Source organism: Gopherus evgoodei, chromosome 3 (genome assembly GCF_007399415.2).
Source record: "Gopherus evgoodei ecotype Sinaloan lineage chromosome 3, rGopEvg1_v1.p, whole genome shotgun sequence".
Lineage (NCBI taxonomy): Eukaryota > Metazoa > Chordata > Testudines > Testudinidae > Gopherus > Gopherus evgoodei.
In genome coordinates this window covers 131,066,617-131,090,450 of record NC_044324.1, presented here as the reverse complement: position 1 = coordinate 131,090,450, position 23,834 = coordinate 131,066,617, and the positions used below count along the sequence as shown (strand labels likewise).

At 40.6% G+C, this 23,834-nt stretch overlaps 1 protein-coding gene across 3 annotated transcripts in view; it reads right to left on the bottom strand.

Annotated features, from left to right (window-relative positions):
• Window positions 1-3,528: 3,528 nt before the first annotated feature.
• TMEM181 (transmembrane protein 181) overlaps window positions 3,529-23,834 on the bottom strand; it is a 68,157-nt gene continuing 47,851 nt past the window's right edge. For all 3 annotated transcript variants that reach the window (XM_030556659.1, XM_030556660.1, XM_030556661.1), the window contains exons 8-17: window positions 23,226-23,325; window positions 21,740-21,870; window positions 19,257-19,348; window positions 18,240-18,297; window positions 17,511-17,613; window positions 17,343-17,394; window positions 13,161-13,243; window positions 11,625-11,714; window positions 10,328-10,394; window positions 3,529-8,872 (exon numbers count right to left, since the gene is read on the bottom strand). In XM_030556659.1, coding sequence (XP_030412519.1) covers window positions 8,794-8,872; window positions 10,328-10,394; window positions 11,625-11,714; window positions 13,161-13,243; window positions 17,343-17,394; window positions 17,511-17,613; window positions 18,240-18,297; window positions 19,257-19,348; window positions 21,740-21,870; window positions 23,226-23,325 — 855 coding nt within the window. In that variant the 3' untranslated portion in view covers window positions 3,529-8,793. The remainder of the gene's footprint in view (window positions 8,873-10,327; window positions 10,395-11,624; window positions 11,715-13,160; window positions 13,244-17,342; window positions 17,395-17,510; window positions 17,614-18,239; window positions 18,298-19,256; window positions 19,349-21,739; window positions 21,871-23,225; window positions 23,326-23,834) is intronic.

Here is a 23,834-nt window from a genome sequence, read left to right as displayed (position 1 = left end):
TCTGCTGCTTTTTACACTGGTCCCAAGAATGCGTTTCTTCCATATAGTAATTCAGTAATTTTGTGAGCCTCTTCTGCACCATCTGTGTTAAACAGGCAGGATCAAGGAGAGATGAGGCATCTAATATGTTCCAGTCCTGTCTCATCCAAATGGCCTAGCAGACATCTGAAACATGGGTTAAATTGAAGTGCTATTAAATAACATTGGGTTATATGGGGGACATAAGGGATTTGGATAACTAGAATTCTCAGATAAAGCAAATGCAGATAAGTGGAATTATAGTGTGTCTGGTTCTCTGAAAACCTCTGCCTTAACTATCTGAGTTTTGGAAGGCAGAAAACTTGAAAAAAATAAAGGGGAATGCTGTTTCCTGTCTGAATGTTTGTGGGACCTGGGTTTGTGTGTGTGAAACTTCCATTTCCCAGTGGGGGAAAAAAATGGACACAAACCAGAAGAAATGTGTATCATACACCTATATTATTCTTCAAGATGTCAATCTTGCCTTCTAAAATAGTAACAACAGAATTGTGTTTAACCATTAGTTCACTTGCTCTAGTGTCCTCAAATGTACTTGTAATGTCTATATTAAATATGGAATATAATAATTGAGCAGGTGCAATGTGAGCCTTTGACTATGTTAGTCACTGTGGAGGAGAGGGGTATTTACTAGTGTGAAGAGCTGCTCTTCTACAGAAATTGTTCGGCCCCCTGCCTATATCTAGATCAGGGGCCGGCAACCTTTCAGAAGTGGTGTGCTGAGTCTTCATTTAGTCACCTCTAATTTAAGGTTTAAAGTGCCAGTAATACATTTTAATGTTTTTAGAAGGCCTTTCTATATTGTATGTAAAGTAAATAACATTTTAAAAATGTTTAAGAAGCTTCATTTAAAATTAAAATACAGAGCCCTCCGGGCCAATGGCCAGGACCCAGGCAATGAGTGCCACTTGAAAATCAGCTTGTGTGCTGCCTTTGGCACGCGTGCCATAGGTTGCCTACCCCTGATCTAGATTGAGGAATAATGCAACAAATAGCCTAAAGAGACATTGGTATTCTGTTTGCCTCTGTGAAGATGGATCATGGACATGGCCTCCTGAGTTACCAACTGAGCACACGTGGTGGGGGGAATAAGAACCCCAAAGAAAAGGAATGGAAGGTATGTCTGCACTGCAAATAGACATCAACTGACTCATGGTCACAGGGCTCAGGGGCTGTTTAATTGTAGTGTAGACATTGGCTTGTGCTGCAGTCTAAGCTCTACGACCCTCTCATCTCACAGGGTCCTAGACCCCAGACTTAAGCCTGAGCCCTAATGTCTCCTCTCCAAATAAGCAGCCCCTTAGCTGAAGTCAGCTGACAGGCCAACTGTTGGTTTTTAAGTGCAATGTAGGCATAACCCAGACTTCCTATGTTTCTATGGGTACATCTTCACTACTGGCCATATCAGCGGGTAGCAATCAATTTCTTGGAGATCGATATATTGCGTCTCATCTAGATGCGATATCGATCCCCAAAAGCGCTCCTGTCGACTCTGGAACTCGACCAATGCGAACAGCAGTAGCGGAGTCGACGGAGCCGTGGACATCGATCCCACGCTGTGAGGACGGTAGGTAACTCGATCTAAGATACTTCGACTTCAGCTAGGTTATTCATGTAGCTGAAGTTGCGTATCTTAGCTCGATCCCCTCCCATAGTGTAGACCAGCCCTATGTAACATCAGGGGTTGGGTTAGTATAACTGTATTGCACAGGGATATGGAGTTTTCACAACACTGAGCAATGTAGTCATCTATGTAAATCTGTAGTATAGTCCTGGCCTATATTTGCTTGCTTTAGCCTTGTAAATAACTAGTTTCCTTTTTCCTCTAATAAAATTATATACAAGCATTGTCCTTGGTGTGAACTTTAAGGTGCAATTGATCTGAGGTAAGTGACTGGTCCTTGGGGACTAGAAGTACCCTGAATATTACTGAGTCTTGCTATTTCTCAAGTACCATCTATCTCACAGATATTCACCTCATTGCCAAGACAGTCCTTGGATAGGCTGGTTTATCTGTGACTATTTAAGGCTATTGGTATGCCTGGAGTTTGCCCTTGAACTTCTGATCAATTTGGGGTTTGTGACCTGGTTGTTTTAACAGTTTACCCTGAAGCTGGTACTCTCACTCTGGGAACATCACATTTCAGTTTTCAGAATTCAAGTGAACTGAAGTTTCAATGCTATGATTGATATTGCAGTTTATCTTAAGTGCATAGGATACACTTCCAGTACTTCCTATGCTGATTAAATGTTTATAGGCTAAGTAAAGCTTTTTGTGTGGCCACATAGTAATGTGTTTTCTGAGTGTGCAGTATAGAAAGGAACACAATTCTCAGTCCTATTTGTAAGAGATTAGCAAATCCATTTCTTCGTCTCCCAATCAAATTGACATCTTCTCTCCCTTTGTCATGTTGGATCTAATTTAAGACTGAGTTGTGCAAACACACATGCTTAAGTAGACTAGTCCCATTGATAAAGTTAACTGAATACTCATTAACCACATGTATTTCCAGGATTATGACCCTAGACTGTAAAGTGCTTAGGATAAGAACATCTATAATATACTGTACCCACATTTCAATAGTAAGATTAAGCACAACTAATGGGGTAGATAACGACTAATCAGCTTCGAGGTTGATCTGTTGTGCATACTCAGGTCTTTAGTAATCTTGACTGAGGCCTAGACCATTTTAGTTTAAGCAGAGGTAACTAAAAAAAGGCATTTGACAAGTTAGTGCGGTACTTGCAAATACCTGCTCAGGGCATTTAATCAGAATGTAATCTAGCCTGACAGCTGAGTAATGCCTGTCACAGTAACCAAAAACCAGTTCCAAGCCTGAAACCCTCAGGCATGCTACCAGGCTTCTTTCTACATTATATAGCTGACACTAGGCTGAGGTAGTTTAAAACTGTTTTTCCTGACCAGTGGGGATTGGAAGGCATTTGATGAGATGGTATTGATACACTATATCTTGCATTAAAGGTGAGTATTTCTAAAAAAAAGCATCTTGAAATACATGCCATTAGCTTCTAGAGTTAACATTGAGATAGACAAAAGCTAGCCCCACCCCAGTTTTTACCTCTGCTTCCTTAGAGGACCTTGTTACAGCTCATGTTTGTAAAGGTTTAGTTGCAATCTTAATGGTGAGAAACTTAATTAGGAATCAAAAGTAATGTCAAAGCAGGTCCACATCACATGAAACAGCTCAATAGGACACCCCATGTGAGCACTGGTTAGCATGTGTATCTGGTTATTTTCCTAACAGCACTAATAAACAACCATCTCTAATACTAGATAGTAAAAAAGAATCTCTCCTGGTGTACCCTACTGTTAACTAATAACAATAGAAATATTTAAAGTTTTCTGCTGTTAAGACAGTATCAGTTTAGCACATATGCACACAAGGCTGTCTTTTATACCTGTAAAGAAAAATAGTGCTAGATCATCATCCCTAATGGAAGGAAAATGAAACCCAAACATAGGTGTAAAGATACAGTATGAAAACTATTTATTAACATATTTAATGCACATGAAGTCTTCCATGTATCAGCACCCAATTTTTGCTGAAGGTAAGTGATCAGGTTTGCTTTGTATTCTATACCAGAAAGAGTTCCAGTGTAAATAGATGATTAACAAGTTTCCCTATAACACACTACTAATGCATACCATGCATACCTTCTCAAAGCAGCACCATATTTACAGCTTCTCATTAACAGAATATTTCTTACACATTCTATACCATTTTGGTATACCACAGTTGCTTCATTTTACATATACTTATAAACTTTAAAAAACATTGTTTTACAGTAGCATGAGGATTGTGTGTGGTGTATGGCAATTACTGGCATAGTCAGAACATATGGCAAAAAGAGAATAAGCAGGTTTATAATTCTTATTACAATAACTGCCTTTTAGATTCAAGAAAGCTATCCAGTCAAGAATCCTTTCATTTCAAAACACTCTTCTCAAAGCAGTTCATGCTCTCTGTTAAACTGGATTTTCATTCTTAACCAAAGGTAGCAAAGATTTCTCTACCCTAATGTATTCCTCTGGGTTATGCTTCCCTTTCTTGGCCATAGAGAACAGGATATTTGTTTCCCAGCTAGCCTTACCATTGATGATGTCTTAAAGCCAATACAACAGCAACAATGTGCATGAGAGTTCAGGAGCTAACAATACCTGAATCACCAGTATAGGCCTGAGACCAGATAAACACTCCCACATACTTGACCTGCCTTGGGTGAAACTCAGGGTGTTCACCACTAAACTTGAAAAAAAAGAGAGGTTCTGCTGCTGCTAAAGCACCCCCACCTCAGGAATGTCCCTAACCATTATAACCACTTGGTTAAAACCAAGTTGTAAAGATGCTGGGAAATTAGGGAGGATCTAGAAAGAGACTCAACAAATAGTAAGATAAGCACTGATGATCTGCACAAATAGAGAAAAATGCAATTAGGGTATGAAAGATAAAATGTAAAGAACATGGGCATCAAGGAGGACACATAGATGCCATTGTATAATTGGTTACAAATTTTGTTACTGAGGAGGGTGGGATAATGTGATAGGTTTAGTACATTTGAAGGAAGGAGCTAGTTTTACCTATCTACTGTAAATGAAAAACAATGCTCTTTGGGAACCATTTCCAGACTACAGTTCAACATCAAGCTGCTGGAACTCTGACCCATCTGTACAACCCTGATATGCAGAGGCATTGCAGGGACCCCCCAGCTGAATGAATCCTAACTGGCCATCGCGTGAAATTTGTAGGAGTGGTGGGCATAAGAGATTTGCTTGGTATATATATTCTGTGCATGTTGCTAATAAATAGATGTTTAAAGCACAACTGTGTAAGGCTCTTTCCCTGGGAAAAAGTTCCACAGACTCATAGAGCCCTTAACCTCGAGGGAAAGGGCTCTTAAATTGACTAGGTTTCATCCTGAGCCCTGTGGGTAAGGATAGGTGCCTTACACCCTGAGCCCTTGGAAGGGAAAGGGTGGAGGTGCCTAAACTGACTGGGTCACACCTGGAGCCCTTCATAGGGTACAGATGGGGTGCCCTAAACTGAGCAGGTAACAACAGGGCTAGTGGTATTTGGCTTCCATATAGTGCATAAGAAATATTTTTATAAGTAAAAAATCGTCAGTATTGAAAAAAGAAGAAGCATCTCATTTTTTCCATAACCCAGCACATTGTGGATTTATTTTGTATACACTACTCATTTTCCTATGTTTTAATCATCATTCTTCAAAAGATTTAATCTGGAATTATTAGATGAGGGGGAGGGAGGAAGGAATCCACCCCACTTGTTTTTATTAGTTGCGTTTTAACAGGCTAGCACAATGCACTTTGACCTAAACGTGGTTCTTGGGAAGAAAAAAATTCAGCTTTACAAAATATACTTCCCTTATTGACTTTTCCGCTGGTCATATACACAGCTAGCCAAGTGAATTTCTTACATAGACACCTTTCATTTGATTCTTGGGTCATAATAGCACACCACACTGCGTAGAGACACATGAATAAGACTCCTCACAAAATATTTACAATCCATCTTGTTGCTCCAGGAGAATTCCTCAGAGTAATCTTTGGTTCCAAATTGTATCTTTGGGCAGTTTTCAATATTCATTGCCACAAAGCATGAAATATGTGATCTCTTGCCAGGGAGACAGCTTTATTGCTTCTGCCTATTTACTGGGTAGGTAGTGAAGTTAATGCTGTGCTGCTTTAGCCAAACTTGCTAAGTTACAACGTAACATTTTTTGAGTATAAAATACGGTATGCAAGAGTAGAGCCCAGCAAATCCGCAGATACTGCTTTATATCTGCAGATATCTACATCTGTGGATAATTTTTTGCAGATCGAGGGTGGATGTGGATCCAAATTTTATTTCTAAAGCCCTGCAAATCTGCAGATATCCGCTTTATATCTGCGGGTGTGAATATCCACAGATCATTTTTGCAGCTTGGATGTGGACACAAATTTTGTATCTGTGCAGGGCTCTATGTATGGGGGAAGGCAGTTCAATGCAGGATTTCTACAAAATAATTCATTAACAAGATAAATAACTTTTTTAAAGTACACATTTCCCCATCCTATTCCTATTTTTGTTCCTCTAACAAGCAGTGTAATAACAAAACAAAGAATAATAAAGGGACAAAAAACAGCCTAGGAAAATTTCACAAATTCTAAATACCATGATTTCTTGAAGATGAATTTAAAAAGAAAAATGTTTTCTTTAGTTAATGGAATTAAAAAAAAAATAATTAAGTCAGACTTAATATACTGTATCACAAGCAACCTGGATTATAGTAAGCAGCATTAGTAAAACTCAAATATCCTACACGGAAAAATATTTTAGCAAATCAAAAAATGACTTATAATAGGAATAAAATAGTATTAAAGTGCCAAAAAGCTTTGAATGCACAAGTAAAAATCTGCATAAACATAAAGGCCTGATCCTTGTGTCACCACCTCCTACTCCCCCAACTCTCATGAAAGTCCATGGAAATTTTGGGTGTACAGGGAATATCAGTGATTGGATCCTGAGCTTGACTTTACAAAGTCAAACTCAAGTACAAGCAAGCCCTGGATTATTCTTGCTTTCTTGTTTTAGAAAAAGAGAAGCCAGTCCGTTTTTCCACTGGATTAAAAAAGCATCTAAAAACACAACCGTGTATTAAAAAAAGGCTAAGTTAGCTAAAAGAGTTGTTAAAGGTGCAACAACTACTGCAGTTTACAAAGACAACTTAACCCTCTCAGAATTTTTCCACATCTTGTTACTTGTAACACCTACCATGCCAAGAGGAAATCTGTTTGTTCTATTTTTTTTACTTTGTGCACATGACAGTAGTTTGGCCTTCTCTTGGCTTTGGTCTACACGAAAGACATTTACTGTGCTAGATATCACTTCAACTTCCTAGTATGTTTGTTAAATTTCATAGCCACAAAATGGTTTACATAAGCATGCTAAATATATTTTGTATTCCACTTCCTTTCAGCAGAACTAAACGCGAGTTTTGCCAGAACCATTTTAAATGCCATTGAGAATACAGAATAGCTGTAGTAGTTCAACTAGTCCTTCCATAGCACCCTGGTCAAGTCTCCCAGAATGCACTGCTCCTGAACTGTGAAACAGATATCCAGAGGTTATTGCAGATGAAGTGGTTTAGGACAGTTCTAATGTGAATGTAAGACAAACCCGCAGTGGTTCCCAATGCAATTCAGCATGTTCACTGTGGACACAGTGACGTTTTATGATTAAACCAGTTCAATTCCCTAGTGTAGACAGGTCTTTGCATATAGATCAAAAATCACTGTTTGTTCTCTATATGCTGTCAGTTTCCCATTTGTTAGTTTGGGTATTTATCTTCCCTGTTGCTGTATGAAACAGTAAGAAAATGGTGATTGAGAAACCACAGAAAAACCCAAAGAAAGACTCCAGGGATAGGTGGCATACCTGAAAATACTAAACTTTTAAAAAAGTTAATAGAAATTGACAGCTTCCCTTTAAAAACAAAGCTATACTATGGTAGGGAAACTGAAACACACATTTAAATATAATGATGAGCAATATTCCAGTAAATACTCTGAAGTTCTTTAGCACACTGTTCTAGCATAGCCTGAAAAGGAACAGTAAAAAAAAGATACTTGTAAGCAGCAGGCATTTTAAGTATAGCTATTTAGGTGTGTTTAAAGATGAAGAGGTTGAGCTATCTACAGAACATGCTGAAGAACACACTTTTGTACATTTGTTCAACATGGCATCAAAAGTGATTGTTCTTATAATATAAACTACTTTTTTTTTAAACAGCTATGAGAAGACTGCATGAAAAATCCTAATTTAGGAAAGGATCTAGCAATTAAAAGAATGTGTTAAAAATATTAAGTTGTATATTGTACCCTTTGTAGGAAATGTAACAATTTTCTCCCTCCTCCGCCCTCACCACAGATGGATTTCCCAAGGTTTGCAACAGTTTAAAATATTTAAACCAGACGTTTTAACTTATTTTTATCTTATTTTGATTATTCTAAGAGAAACCCTTGCAAATTATTTTGCACTGCTGATTATAAATTTTGGCCTTAAGAGAACTGGAATATTTGTACCTGTCTCACATTCATAACTGTAGATATTTGGCAAACTTCCATTTTATGAACTCCAGTCAATTACAGAGCTGACCACTGAACTGTGAATGCTGCCCCTTCAAAGCAGAAGCAATAAAGCTTGTGGTTTCTCAGAAATCAATGGAAATACCTGCCATTTCGTACCTCCAACTCAGATGGGCAGGGTGAGGAAGGGAAGAAGAAAGAGAGGTACCATCACCAGTGGACACTGTACACAATAGCTAACACAAGCTGCATCAGGAGTGAAGATGATGTACATAATCCTCTAAAAACAGACAGCAAGGAAGCAATTTTAAATCAGCATATAATCAGTGACACACTTAGCTGGAACCAGACTCTGAAAGCCTCATTGTTTTAGCAGTCTGTTTTCCACAGAAATCCTGTATGTGACATTTTCTAAACCTAGTGTAAAGAACGAATTTGGTTTCTTAGAAGCCTCCACCACAATCTTTTCAAGCATTTCCATTTTTCCTTCAGTTTTGTTTTAACTCTGTAAACAGAAATAAATAGGAAGTCCTTCCCAAGGAGACAGTGTTCAGTTGAAAGCAGACTCATAAGAAAGTCAAGGAAGTGGTCATCTAGGAAAAACCTCAAGATCACTTTCATTTTCATAAGCAAGTCTCTTCCACATGAACTCAATCACTGTCTGATTCTTCCTTGTACTTGGCTCTAATGGCTTGACCATTCTGAAGTGGCATTTCTTCATAGTCACTCCTGTTAACAAATAGATATTTGTAAACATCCTGAACACAATGGCCAGCTACTTAATTTCATGTAAACAGAGAAAAGATACTAAACCAGTTCTACAATAATTTGGGCCATCAATTCACAACTGATACAAGTACATCATCATTCACAAGGATTCACTAATCCAAAAGAATGCATTTCAGTTAAGAGATGTGAGCAATACATAATCCTAGTCTCCAAATTCTCTCTCAAGGTTTGCTTCTATGCCTTGTCTACACTTGCAGCAGCATGTAAAATACAGGCACAACCCATGGAGCTACATGCCAGAGTGAAAGACAGGCTTCGTCACTGCAGCACGTAATGCGGGGAGGCAGTGGGACACTGCTAAAAATAGAAGTGTAGATGTGGAAGGCACTGCTTGGGCATGCAGAGAGCCGTATAGGGTACATACCCCCTACGGGTTCAGGCATGTACGGCATTCTACTTGCATAAGCCACACCTCACCATCTACACTGCTACTTATACCTGTGCTAGCTGGGTGTGCAATGTGTTACTTTACATGCTAAGTGTAGACTTGTCAGCAGTCCCATAGGTGTCACAGTAAAGACAACAGCTAATGAGGAGGCAAGCTGGGACTGCTGCTACTGATCAAAATTAAACACACACAAAAGCAAAGACAAAAAAGCTATCACTACAAGCTGCACATAACTAATCTATGTGAAACAAGTTACCATGTCCTCACTCTTTCACCTACCTGTTGTGTGGCTTTTGTTTTTCCTGTATTTATTTATTTATTTTTATTTTTATACAAAGTCTGTAAGCCCTCAAGGGTAGGAACTGTTTTTTACTGTGTGTTTGTCCAGCACCAAGCACAACGAGACCCTGTCTGGGCCTCTAGATGCTATGTAAATACTAATACTACTGTCAAATTCAGAATCTGAACTCAGGCAATTGCATTGGATTTGATTATTAATATTTTTAATGAATACTGGGTATCTAAAATAGCAATTGTCCTGCCCTACAGCAGTGGCCATTTTAAGTATGACCCAGCTCTCAATCTATTCCCTCCTACTGCAACCTGCATCCTGCCAACCAGACTCCAGCACTTGTTTCCCATCTACTCCCTTCTGCCAGTGTATTCTCTTCCCAAACTCTGCTATCCACATACACCCTCTTACTGCAGCCTGCCACTTCCTCACACCTACAAGTAGGGAATGTATCTTTTCGTATCAGTGTCATGACAGTCCCTTTTTCAACAGGAAAAAAAGAAACCAAGATAGTAAGAAACCTCATTACAATTATATTTTGGAGTAAAGTGACTCAAAATAGAAGACTGAAGCTACAGCTGTCTTCCATTCTGTAGTCAGAATGTTTGGATTTTCACTAAGAATAACCCACTAGGTCCTTAAACTTTTTATATCAAATACAGCAACTCCACACCCCCTGAATCACGAACAGATTTTTCACAATTGTGTTACTTACCCATAAATCACATCATCATCTGAATCATTCAGCATAGAAAAGGCAGGATTGTCTTTCAACTGTGACTCTGGAAAATATAGATATGGTTTCATTTAACCAGAAAATTGCATTCCTGACTTCAAACTTTTAGATTAGACTTTTATCCAGAACTGAAGAGAGAGACTTTGTAGTTTCCAAGGAAGTTATAATTGGGATTCAGCCTGGTGTTTTACCCTGGCAAGGAATGGATTGACATCTGTCATTTAAACTCTTCAACTCCCATCTCACAGATTGTCAGCATTCATAACAGCTGAAGTTGTCTAAAAACCCCAGGAGGTGGGTAGTCTCTATATTGTATTAGCATCATTTCTTCCCAGGTATAATTTCACCTGTCCACATTACTTATACCTGATATTTTAGAACATACTAGTCAATAAAGAATCTGGTTGAAAAGAATAGGCAGATTTTATGTGACATTTCAGTCCCTTTCCCTTATTTATGACTAAAGCTCCAAAAGTAATGAAATCTAATAATTGGTCATTAATGCCTATCTAAGGTGTTATAACTTAGGGCATATATTTTTCACTTTCACATAGGGAGGAGGAAGGTACTGCTGTAACTTCATGCTGGAATGGAAGGATGCACACTCTCTTTCTACTAGCTGTCTACAATACCACCTCTCCAGGTTTCCCGGCATAGGCCTGTGAAGTCTTAGGGCTAAGTATATCCCTGGTGTAAGGTGACAACTCCACTGAAGTCAGCAGAGTTACAGAGTGAAATCTGGCCCTAATGGTTTGCCACAAGATCCAATACCTTCTGCACGCTTTTTAATTCTTCTAACCCAGGTACAGATGCAAATATTTGTTCCTAGCCAGCCAGCTAGCTAGCTAGTTGCATCTCCTATAATGGAAGTATGGGATTCCTGAAGCAGCTCCATTCATCTTAGTGCCAAAATCAGTTTAGTGAAAAACTGCCCTGCCCCAATAAATAAGGCCCTCCCCATGCATGTAGTACATGCTAGCTGCCCAGCATACTTACATTCAATGGTTAAAGCAGAAGACATCCAGTAGCCATATTTATTACTGAGTATCCTACAGCTACACAATATTAAGAGGCACATACAATAAATGTAAAATTTTCATGGATTAGATCAACACATTTCTATTGTTACTGGCTATTTGAAGCCACCTTAAGCCGCTTATATCCACAGAACAAAATAAAGTGCTAATGAAACAGCCAACATGTGAAGATTTGATGAGCTCTATTGGCATGCCAGATCTCAGCAGCAATCTGGCAAATTTTACAGTAAGTCACTTACCATACAATGCATTCTTTGATGGGGAATACACAAAGGCTAAAGTGTAGAGATAGAAGTTGAGTAAACCATAGAATGATAAGAATTCTGCTGGTAATAATAGTCAAGGATTTTACACAATACAGCTAAGTACATATTAATTTTGAATAAACCAAACATTAGGTAGGATTCTCCCCGCAACAACATTTTTGGGAAAGCTTGATGACTTTTGCCCAGCACTTCCAAAGTATGAAGAGTGTTAACTGTGCACTGTTAAAGTTTTGGGACACTGATGTTTAGTTTGGCATTGTCTTAGATTAAGTTAACTGGGTGGAAGGGAGAAGTGACTGCAATCAGATAGAACACTAAAACATGGTGGGGCTATTCCCCTTGCTTTTAAGGTACCTCATTAAAGCTCTCTATTTTAGTTTCCACTAGTTATAGAAAAGTTCAGCAGTCATTTTCTAGAGGGTATTGGGCACTTCTGGTCCCACAGCCAGTTTCAGAATCTACAGAGAACTGTACTCTAGTGTTCGAATTGCGGATCCAGAAATACAAGTCTAATCCTGGTTCCAACAGACACACCAGCTGGCAACATCTGGCAAATTGGCTTCCCCATCTGTAAAATTTAGTGTATCTAAAAAACTGTACTTTATAATGAATGAGATGGAGCCAACTGCTTGACTATCAAATTAGTACTGTGCAAATGCTGTTTCTAAACCAGCAGTTTTGGGAATATCTAGAGTAGACTAGCTTTGCTTCCACCTTCCCCACCCAACCTTGCCCCCACATGCCCTCTCTCTGTTATCTAGACCTGCACTGAATGGGTCTAAACAACACAGTAGTAAACATGCTAGTGATAAGTATTTAATAATACTCCAGCTGTCACCACATCAGAGGAGCTGTACCACAACAAAGGGAGATTTCCCCAAAACTGCCAGTGTAGACAAGATTGAACTGTAGCAAGATATGCGTGAACACTCTCCAGTTGTACCATGATCCCGCAATAATATTTTCCTTCTGTACTGGAAACTCAGCCCTGAACTGGAAAATGTAAGATGGCAGTTTGCAGAACTACTTCCTGCCTCCTCCAATTACGCAGCCCATGACACTTTTGTTTAAGTGAATTTAATACCTATGCCAATTTGCAGACATCTGCTAGCTACAGAATATGGTCACCATAGGCAGCATCCACGTAAATTACCCCACAGTGTCCTTCCAACTGACTTGGCCCTGCTCTGAAGGGATAGCCTACTACATATATATGGGAAAAACTTGTCCTGTCTTCATACACATTCAAGAGTGCCAATTATGGCTGTGGATTTTGTGACGTGGACAGCTCTTCAGAGAGTTGGATTGAAACCAACACATTAATTTGGCAGTCAACATGAATAACCATCAGAAAATAACAATTTGCAGTCACTACCAACCTGGGTTGGATTTGAACTGGTGCTCTAGCGGTGAAAGGCACAACTCCTGAGTCATCGTCTCCATACATTCACTTAACTGAAATAAGTTACCAATATTCCTAAATGACTGGAAGCCACAATGGAAGGATATAATTCTGATAATGAGTTGACAGCTCAGCTACAAAGTTGTCCTGTAGAACTCGTGCTCCAAAGCGTAGATAAAGTATAACAATGCTGTGGGAGACAAGACAGACACTGTGGCTATATCCACTGAACTGTAACAACATTTGATGAGGTGGGTAATGGGAGAGGGGTAAGAACAGTTTAAAAAGAAAAAATGGCACCTTGTCTTAGACTAGTGTGACAAATCTATACAGCTGCTTACTCTAAAAGACACTGATTTCACACTCTTAATTTCAAAAAACAATCGTTCTGAATTAGAAGTCAGTCAGTTGAAGGATGGGAAAATTTAGCCTATTTTTTCCTGGGTTTCCCATAAAGCACAATCCATGAAAGTCAGCAGTGATTTGACCCTACATTGATGGAAGGTGTGTATTAGAACCTAGTTTAGAAAAAAACATTAGCAACTCACCCCAACCTCTGATTTTCACATTCTGTCAGGATCCCAATTATACATATAAAATGATGGGGTCTAATTTAGCTGTTACCACTCAGAAAGCTATCTTGGATTCATTGTGGATAGTTCTCTGAAAACTATCAATATGCAGCGGCAGTCAAAAAAGTGAACAGAATGTTGGGAATCATTAAGAAAAGGATAGATAAGACAGAAAATACCATATTGCCTCTATATAAATCCATGGCACACCCACATCTTGAATACTGTGAACAGATGTGGTCACTCCATCTCAAAAAGATATCTTGGAATTGGAAAAGGTTCAGAAAAGGGCAACAAAAATGATTAGAGGTATGGAACAGCTTTTGTCTGAGGAGAGATTAATAAGACTGGGACTTTTCAGCTTGGAGAAGAGATGACTAAGCAGGGATATGATAGAGGTCTATAAAATCATGACTAGTGTGAAGAAAGTAAATAAGGAAGTGTTATTTGCTCCTCTTTATAATGCAAGAAGTACGGGTCACCAAATGAAAATAATAGGCAGCAGGTTTAAAACAAACAAATGGAAGTATTTCTTCACACAACACACAGTCAACCTGTGGAACTCTTTGCCAGAGGATGTTGTGAAGGCCAAGACTATAACGGGGTTTGTAGTGAGGAGGCCTCACTGTCCATCGCGCCTGAGAGGGACAAGCCAGAACAGGCGCAGCAGTGGGCGGAGTCACCCCGCCTGTCCCCGCCCTCCGAAAGTCAAGGGGCGGGACAGGAAGTATAAAGGCCCGGCCCTCAGTTGGAAGGAGGCTGCTGGAGAGGACAGACGCTGGTGCCCGAGCTCCCGCTGGGCCCAGCCTGCCCCGTGCCCGGTACCCGGAGGAGCGCTGTCCTGACCTGCCCCATGCTCGGTACCCAGAGGAGCACTGGCCTGACCTGCCCCGTACCCGGAGGAGCTGCCTGAGCTTCCCGACGCCCGGCACCTAGAGATGCTGCCTGAGCCACCCCACACCCGGTACACAGAGGAATGGCCTGGAGTTCCCGACGCCCGGTATCCTGAGGAGCTCATGGTCTGGGACCCACTGGACGGCGCCGGCGGATGGCAGGTACCCAGTGAGGGGGAGATTGGAAGTAGTCCGGGGGCAGCCGACCCCAGTCAGGCTGCAGATTCACTTGAGCCTATGTCAGTGTGTTGTGGTCAGGATCCCTACTGACCGTCAGTGGTGACAGCTGCTACTAGGGCCCCGGGCTGGAACGCAGTGGAGTGGGAGGGCCTGCGTTCCCCCTGCCACCCTTCCAAGGGTGGCAGACTCCCCCTTCCTCTAGCCAGAGGAGGCCATTCAGACTGGTTGTTTGCTCAGCCCCTCCTGAAGGGCCTGAGCCCTGAGTCACTTGTTGCCCCGCCCTGCCCCAGGGCCTGGGCTTCTAGACTGCCTGATTGCTCAGCCCTGATCCAAAAGGTCCTGAGCTTTGCAACTGCGTTTGGTGCCCCGCCCAAACCTAGGGCTGGGACCCTAATTGACTGTGTATTGTTGCTCAGCCTTGCAGCAGAGGGCTTGAGCTCCCAGCTAACTGTGTGTTGTTGCTCAGCCCTGCGGCAGAGGGCCTGAGCCCCCAAGTGACTGGGCATTGTCGCTCAGCCCGGAAGCAAAGGGCAGGACCCGGGCCGACAGTGTGGTGAGCCGGTGTGGCTCCCCTCCACCCTCAGGAAGGGTTGAGCCCTGGTCCCACCCTTCTACAGGGTTCAAAAAAGAACTAGGTAAGTTCACTGAGGATAGGTCTATCAATGGCTATTAGCCAGGATGGGCAGGGATGGTGTCTCTAGCTTCTGTTTGCCAGAAGCTGGGAATGAATCAGTTGATGATTAGCTGTTCATTCCCTCTGGGGCACCTGGCATTGGCTACTGTCAGAAGACAGGATACTGGGGTAGGTGGACCTTTGGTCTGACGCAGTATGGTCATTCTTATGTTCAGCACATGAAACTCCACATGTGAATGCTGCCTTGCAGACAACTCCACAGGGTGGACTTCTCTCTGGTAGATACATGTCCATAACTACAGTCTGATCAATGTGATGGTGGCAGTAGTGGACAGTTCACTCTAAATATCTCATGAAAAGAGGTTACAGAGCAAGAGGTGCTCACCAGAGGACAGATTAGCAAACCACTCCCAGTTTTAGGCAGCGACCACAATACTGTTTCAGAAAAAATTGATTTACAGGGGCAACCACAATGTGGGCTGCACTGGCAGCTTGCCAGGACCCCAAAGGTTTTACCTAATTTACATAAGAGTGAAGTAGATTGCAGCTGCCCCCATCTTTAATATGGAGGTGTACCTCATGGATATTGTAAGTACAAACATGAAATGCTCAATCTTGTTCTGATGACTCTCACAGACTAATGCATACCAGGTCTTCTCACCGGTGAGAGCTGCATCTCCAGGATGAAAATAAATGCAGCCACAAGCAATAGTATAGAAATCTGTGAGCTATATTTAGCCCTTGGCTGCCTCAGATTTAATCAGAGTGGATACCATCTCTTTTCAAGGTCTAACGCCAAATCTGTCCCAAAACAGGTTCAGTCTCCTCTTAGTTGTTGATGCTGTAAACCACATTTGTTTAGTCTGTTCTAGATGGAAACAGTTTTCCCTTTGAGAAGAATATTCTAGATAAACCACTTAAGTTTAGAGTAATAGCCCTTTGCTTTCAAATACCGTTCATCAATCCCATTAGCTGAATAGAACAATCCCATATGGTTATGGTTCTTATACACATTCCCCTTTAGCAACGTTTTAAGATTGCCATAAAAAAGCAATGTAAGTCAATCTAAATTTTTTCCAAAAGGGAAACCATTTTCATGTCATGGAGAGTCAGGTGTTGGACTCCACAAATCACAGCAGAAGTTTGAGCATTTACAGAGTGCTCAGCTCTCCCAGATGATCAGCACAATTGCGTTTTTTAAATGCAGGCATACAGAGCAGGTTTTTAGTCACTCATCATTCTACTTACCCAAGAGCTTCGCTGCCAGTTCACCAATCTCATCTTGGCCTCATTGATTCAAGACATTAAACAAGTCAGAGTGGAATGTCTTCATTTTGGGTTATCAATGTTTTTTCCCCTCTCTCCTTCCCCTCTTATAGAGGCCATTTGCCCCAGAGTCTAGGTTAACTAAATTCCCTGCATCCCTTAAAAACAGGCATTGTTGGTGCCCCATTGGCTTCCCTGGGCTAAAGACAGAATTTAATGGCAGACTTTCAAAAGAAAAAGTTTGCAAGCCTTGTGACCATCTCACAAGCTTGTTGAGCTCTACTGTTCTGAGAAACAAATTATGAAATCTGTCTCAGACAGTCTGCCTGGACAGCAACAGTGCATCACAGTCCTAGCTGAGTCAGTGCATTTGCTTTTAAAAAAGGTTCTTTATATTTTATAAACAGAAGGTCATGCACTCTCCAAGATCCACAGCACTGCTCTATTGGGATATCAGTAGGAATATTTTTGAAAAATAAGAACACAAAGATCTATCGATTATGGAACTGAGTGATGGAATTTATTATTTGGTGAGTGCCAGTAGTGTGCAAGATTTTAATGTGTAGTTCGGATGCAGTGGCATTTTTAAGAATGAACCCAGAGAAAGTTGTGAATGGATAACCTGCTCTAAAGGTTCACCATTTTACTGATAATTTGATTGCCAAGAATAATTTTTCTTTAAGAAAGTTTTACAAAGCTATAAATATTACAATGCAGAGAATACGTATTTTAAAGAAGTCTTACCTAATGACAAGAACTACAAAGGTCAATGCAGTCAAGAATTTTAACCTGAGATCTGGAAGGATTAAGAACAATTGTCAGTCATTTGAGAGCTTACACCCCCTGCCCCAAATATCTAGCCATCCTGGGGGGAAACCCATTTGAAGGAAACATGAAGAAAGTACTGCTTACCAACATAAGGCATGTTGCGAAGCTCTGAACATGCCCTCACTATCAGGAACAAAAGGTACAAAATATATACAGTTGCCACCACAAGGAAGAAGATTTTCATTCCCTGTAATAGAAAAAAATATATCATTTTACTGAACAAGAGTTATCCTATTCTTTCTTCCTTCAAATCCATCCCAGAGACAGAAACAACCATCTCCAAGAGCATGATCCATTTGTTCAGGGTAATTAGGCTGGAGGAAGGAAGCATGATACTCCCTTGTCTGTAGCAAAAGTGGCTGTGGTAGTTTTGTCAATTTTGGGATTGGGTGGAGAGGGTGTTTCATTAGCAAAGGCCACTTCTTCACACTATGGTCTTCTTTCTTAATAGTCCAGTAGGCCTACAGACACACGCCTCTTCATCCAAAAGGAAACATTCCATGTCTCCAGTACAGAATACGCAATGCAGGGAGCATCTTTCTATAAACACACAAGTCCATTTTAAAGACATTTGCATTAGCCAAACAAAAAATCTGAACAATATATTTTTAGTCTTCGGATCTTCCTTTCAGCACTTGGCATTCTTTAAAAGTTTTACAGCAAAAAAAAAAAGTTACATTTCAGTCTGAAGAATATAATATAATGTAATACTAAATACCTGACTGACCTCTTCACACACTTCTTCCCTAGTCTTACCTGAATAGATGTACAAAATCCATATGGAAGTGTCAAAAAAGTTTGATTCAAACTTACCTGAAAATTACCTGTGTCAACCCTGAACTGGTATGTTGGATCATGTAGTTCATTAACACTAGAAAAGATCAAAGATCAGGAAGTAATCACAGTTCTAATGGTGTCAGGTTAAACCAGAAACATGCATTGACGAAAGACACTATTGGAATTTTAGTCTTGTTCTACTGAGATTATGGATACTGGGCCAGATCCTCAGCTGGTGTAAACTGGTAGTTATACTGATTTTAAATTGAGACACATGGATTTATACCAGCTGAGGATCTGACCCATTGATTTTACTTGTCATGTATGTGGGGATTCTGGGTTTTCAGCTATTCTTTATTCATTTTCCGTGTTTATTTTTGGCTACTTTAAAACATAGTAATTTCCTACAAAACTTGGGTTTCACAGATTTATTGGAGTTTGATTGGAGCAATGAAAAAATGCAGGATCAGACTCTTCACTCATTATCAAGTATGTATCCCTTATAGGACAGAAGGGCAGTCTCTGATTTTAATAGCATTTTCTTGAAGCTGCCAAGCCTTCCACCTTAACCACCCCACCGTTTACTTCCGTCCCCCCAGCCCCCCCAAATTATATAAGAGGGACACAATTGTGAGTAATGTGCCTTAGAAAGCCACATCACCCAAATGGTGGGGTAGTTGTCTGGGAGCGGGATGTTTCTATCTTTGTTAGTTTATCAAATGGGAAGGAATTCAGAAAAGAGCAACACAAATTATTCAACTGTCAGAGGGACTGATAAGAGGAAAAATTCTACTTAGAATCCTATTCTAAATTGAACAAAATACTGGAGAATGTATTGTAGGGAGTCATTACGCACTGGCTGTGTTTTATTAGGGCAGCCATTAGAGATTTAGTCTCAGTTTACAAAATGGGAAGATCTGACAGAACTGGTGTAGCTCAATTTCTGGACCACAATCAAAACATCAGAAGACAGACATCACTAATTGTAAACCACCTTCTATTTCCTGAACAGCTTTTTCTCATTAAAACTTAGTACAAAGGGAAATTACTTACGTTTGCCATATTCCTAATGTAACACAGGCCAACCACAGAAGCCCAACGATAAAGAATTTGGGAAAATAGAACGTTAAGCATTTCCTTTCTCCCTGTTGGGGAAACAAGGAGACATGTTAAGAACATGTGAATTCACCTCAGAAAGAATGTTAGTTCTCAACACGTTAAAATAGGAACAGCCATGTGATGTTATTTACATGAACTGTAACAGTATAGATCATTGTTGCAACCAAGATCCTAGAGTGGCACCAAATCTTGTACAAAGGAGGTCAAGGTGTCTATGAAAAGGTTATGATTTGGTGGTTATGATTATGCTATCTGTATGCATGTATCATTTTTGTATTTAAAGTTACGACTACCGGCTCTATACTATCTGTATTTCAAATTTCTGCTGTGCTTCTGGGTGACACCCCAGACAGTTTGGCATGAGCACTGCCTAGCCTGCTTGATGGCCCATTAAGGACCATCAGCTATACAACTGACCCATTGAGAAATGGAAGATACACCTTATGACTCAGCAAGGCATGCTGGGATATGCCTACAGAGAGGACTCTAAGGCCACGTCCAGACTACCCGCCGTATCGGTGGGTTAAAATCGATTGCTCGGGGATCGATATATCGCGTCTAATCTAGACGCGATATATCTATCCCCGAGCGCGCTTATATTGATTCCAGAACTCCATCAACCCCAACGGAGTTCCGGAATCGACACGGAGAGACGCGAACATCGATCCCGCGCGGTGTGGACGGGTGAGTAATCCGATCTTAGATATTCGACTTCAGCTACGTTATTCACGTAGCTGAAGTTGCGTATCTAAGATCGATTTCCCCCCCTAGTGTGGACCAGCCCTAAGGCTTTCAGGCCATGTGCTGGGCAGCTTGTTTTTGGAACAAAGGAAGCACAAGCCACATGGCAAGAGACTATAAAAGGCAGCTGCATCTTCCCCATTTTGTCTTCAATCCTGCTTCCTCCAGAGGTAAGAACTTTGCTACAAACTGAAGCTCTGAACAATGGACTGAATGACCCACCCAAGCTGTGGATGTGCTCCAGAGACTTTAGTTAAGCTAGCAATTTATTCCATCACTGCTACAAGCCTGAACCAAGAACTTTGCCATTACTGTATGTAATTAATTCCATTTAACCAATTTTAACTTTCATCTACATTTCTTTCTTTTTATGAATAAACCTTTAGATTCTAAAGGATTGGCAACAGCGTGATTTTGGGTAAGATCTGACTGGTATATTGACCAAGGTCTGGAGCTTGGTCCTTTGGGATCAGGAGAAACTTTTTTCTTTTACTGGGATATTGGTTTTCATAACCATTCATCCCCATAAGGAGTGGCACCGGTGGTGACACTGGGAACTGGAGTGTCTGAGGAATTGCTTGCATGACTTCTGGTTAGCCAGTGGGGTAAAACCGAAGTCCTCTCTGTTTGACTGGTTTGGTGTCCCTCAGCAGCAAAGGAACCTCAACCCTGGGCTGTAACTGCCCTGCTCTAAGCAATTGTTCCTGAATTGATACTCTCAGTAGTGGCCTGCCTAAAGACGCTTTGCTACAAGTTATACTTCGGGTTCACTCCCAAAGTGTTTTTTAAAAAAGCAGCATCTGCAATTTATTTAGCAAGATCCAAAGCTCACTAGAGAGTGTATAAAAACTATGTTATAATCACATGCATGTTAAAACAAAGTAAGGATATTACAAGATCTGATGCACTTCATTGATTCTGCAGCTGCAAAATCCATTTTTTTCCATAAAATTGTGCTCCAGAATTTGAGTTCTCCTTCCTTTTTTATTTTTAAGATTATAATATGTATGGTTGCAAAAAAATAGCTTTCCAAATATGATTCAAGTGGAAAATACCACAGTGTTGCTCTGCAACTAGTCTAGAATAAGAGCTGAGAGGTGTGAACCACACCAATAAGGCCGTGCCAGAATAGCTCAGTATTTCACTGCTAATCATTTTAGCCTCAAAGTCACGACAGCATTCTCTATGCCGGTCCCAGAGATCTCCCTGACACAGTTTAAGGAAGGCAGCAAGCCAATCTTTGGTATCAAAGAAGTGGAGAAACACTGCTCTATAACAGAGCCCTGTCTCTTCCCTAGCACAAGAGACAAAGCACCCAAATGGCTAACCACAAATCACATATTCAAGTCATAATGCAAACAGTACAACACAACATCAGGCTTTGTCACTCTGTGACTCCATTAAACAATGAGCTAGAATATATAAAACAACTGATCTGAAATAAAATGGAAGAAATGAGTTTAGCATATGGGACAGAATAAAAAGTCACAATACACTGTGTATAGAATGAGTTTTGTGAACACTTTCATATTAGGGATGATTTCATTTTGTTAACAGCTTGGAAAAAGTGTAAATATAAATCATAAATCAGGGAGAAAAATTAAAACTATATAATGCAAAACTGAATTAATACTAGTATCTCTGCAGCAAGTACTGAGTAATTGTCCTCTCCTTACCTGCACTCGTAACCCGTGGTAGACACAGAGCCAGAACAGCAGCAATGCACACAGAAACACAGACTGAAAGAGGTCATCAAGCATTCCAGGAAACCAACTATTCACCAAAAATGAGAGGGGGAAAAATGGATCTGTAACAGAATGGAAGAAAAATCACAGAATTTTATTTTCTTTTTCAATTTTATCCATTAATCAAAGGGGGAAAAATACCCAGAGGGTCTTCAGAAAACAAGCAGATTTTTCAAAATCTTAACAAGTAAGTGGCACTGAAGTTGGCTGAATCTGAAAGTTCATAACAAATACAAGGCACCTCCAACACGTATTCCTCCCTGTGCTAAGCAATCACATTAAGATTTTCTCCAAGATTTCCAGTAGAGTTGTGTTTTGTTAGCCCCTTTAGTTAGAGGGCACCTACTCCAAAACTGTTTCTTGCTGGTTGCCTAAAGTCAGATCTAAGTGTAGTTCTAGTGTTAAAGTTCTGGGGACATGTAACACAGCTGCTGCTGCCTGAGCAGTCCCTCATGGCCTGAGTTCCCTTTGCAGCAAGCCCCCTCTGTTCTCTCTCATCAGGACCACTTACAGACTCCCCACAGACTCCAGCTGTGGCTGGTTTAATGCCCACAAACAGTCGCATCAATAAAGTCCATCACTGCAATCCAAAGGTTCATACTTCTCTCTGGCTCTTCTGCCATCCATAGCCTGCTCTTCACAAGGTTGCTTCTCATAACTGTCTCTCCCTAGATTTTAGCTTTCCAGCTCTGGCTTCCTTCTCCTGTCAACATCTTTCCCCTGTTCTGAGCGAGAAGGCAGTCTATTCACTGGCCTCCTGTGAAGAGCTCCTCCTAACTGCCTGGAAGTGAGAAGAGCCCTGCCCCACACTACACTACAAGGTCTGGGACCTTAAAGGAACAGTGTCCTGGTGCTTTCCTCCCACACAACTTCTAATTCCCTGGGACTGTCTCCTCTCTTCTGCCACCATGCCACTTCCTGGGCCTTGGTTCATTCAAATTCCTTGGAACAGGGTCCTCTGGGCCCCCTCTTAAAAGGGCCAGTACACCTCATTACAGGACCAAATGCTATTTTGGATCTCTCTAGCAATTTGGCTTGGTTTACAAGTTAGAGACTAAAAGCAGCCTCCATGCTTAATTGAGGAGCCACTGGTATCTCAGTGCCTTGAGAGAGATGCTCAGTTAAATGCAGAAGCTGGATAATACTACCACCTTTAAAACAGATAATACAACATTTATCTGATTCAGAATTTTAAACAATCAGGAACAACATTTATTTGAAAGACCGAAAGGAAATGAAACCCATCTGATTATCATGGCGTCCGGCCTATTGAAAAGAAGGGATTTATTTGTACGTTTTTAAAGAAATTCAATGAGTACATGGCTGAATTTTTATAACCAGTCACATATTTTAAAGGGGCCAAGCTGACTGTAAGAGAACCCTACAAAAATGGCATTTTATATATACACACAAATACCATTATAAAGCAGCAACAGGGGAAGGAGGATGGACATCCATTTCTGTTCAATTCCCCAGTCCCTCATGGAAAATTTCCGGAGAGAATGTGCAAACAGACACTGCAAAAAAATAAAAAAATTTATTGGCAACTGCCAGTTACTAGATGAAGGTTGATGTATGTAATATATCTTGTCCTTTCTAGCCTTAGCAGAGCTAACAGAGACTAATACATTAACAATGTACTCAACAGAGCACACTTCCTTTTGATTAAGATTTTACCACTGGGAGTCAGGTCTCCAAGGTTCTATTTGTCATTCTGATACTTGTGTGACCTTGAGCAAGTCATTTAACTTCTGGGACAGCCTGAAATGGAAACCAGCATCATTTGTGTGATGCTGACAACTTACTGTTTGATATTACTATATAGACTATAACAACATACCGATATCTGCCTAAGCTAGCCAACAAATTTCACTGAGGGGTCAGGTCATGTACCACATTCCATTGTTACTTGATAAAAGAGGTGTGTACACACACCCACACACTTCTAGAAAGTGTGTAGCAGCACCCACTACATTCAAAATTACATTAGGACTTTCATTATAACCCAGTGTTTTCATTCCTTGTC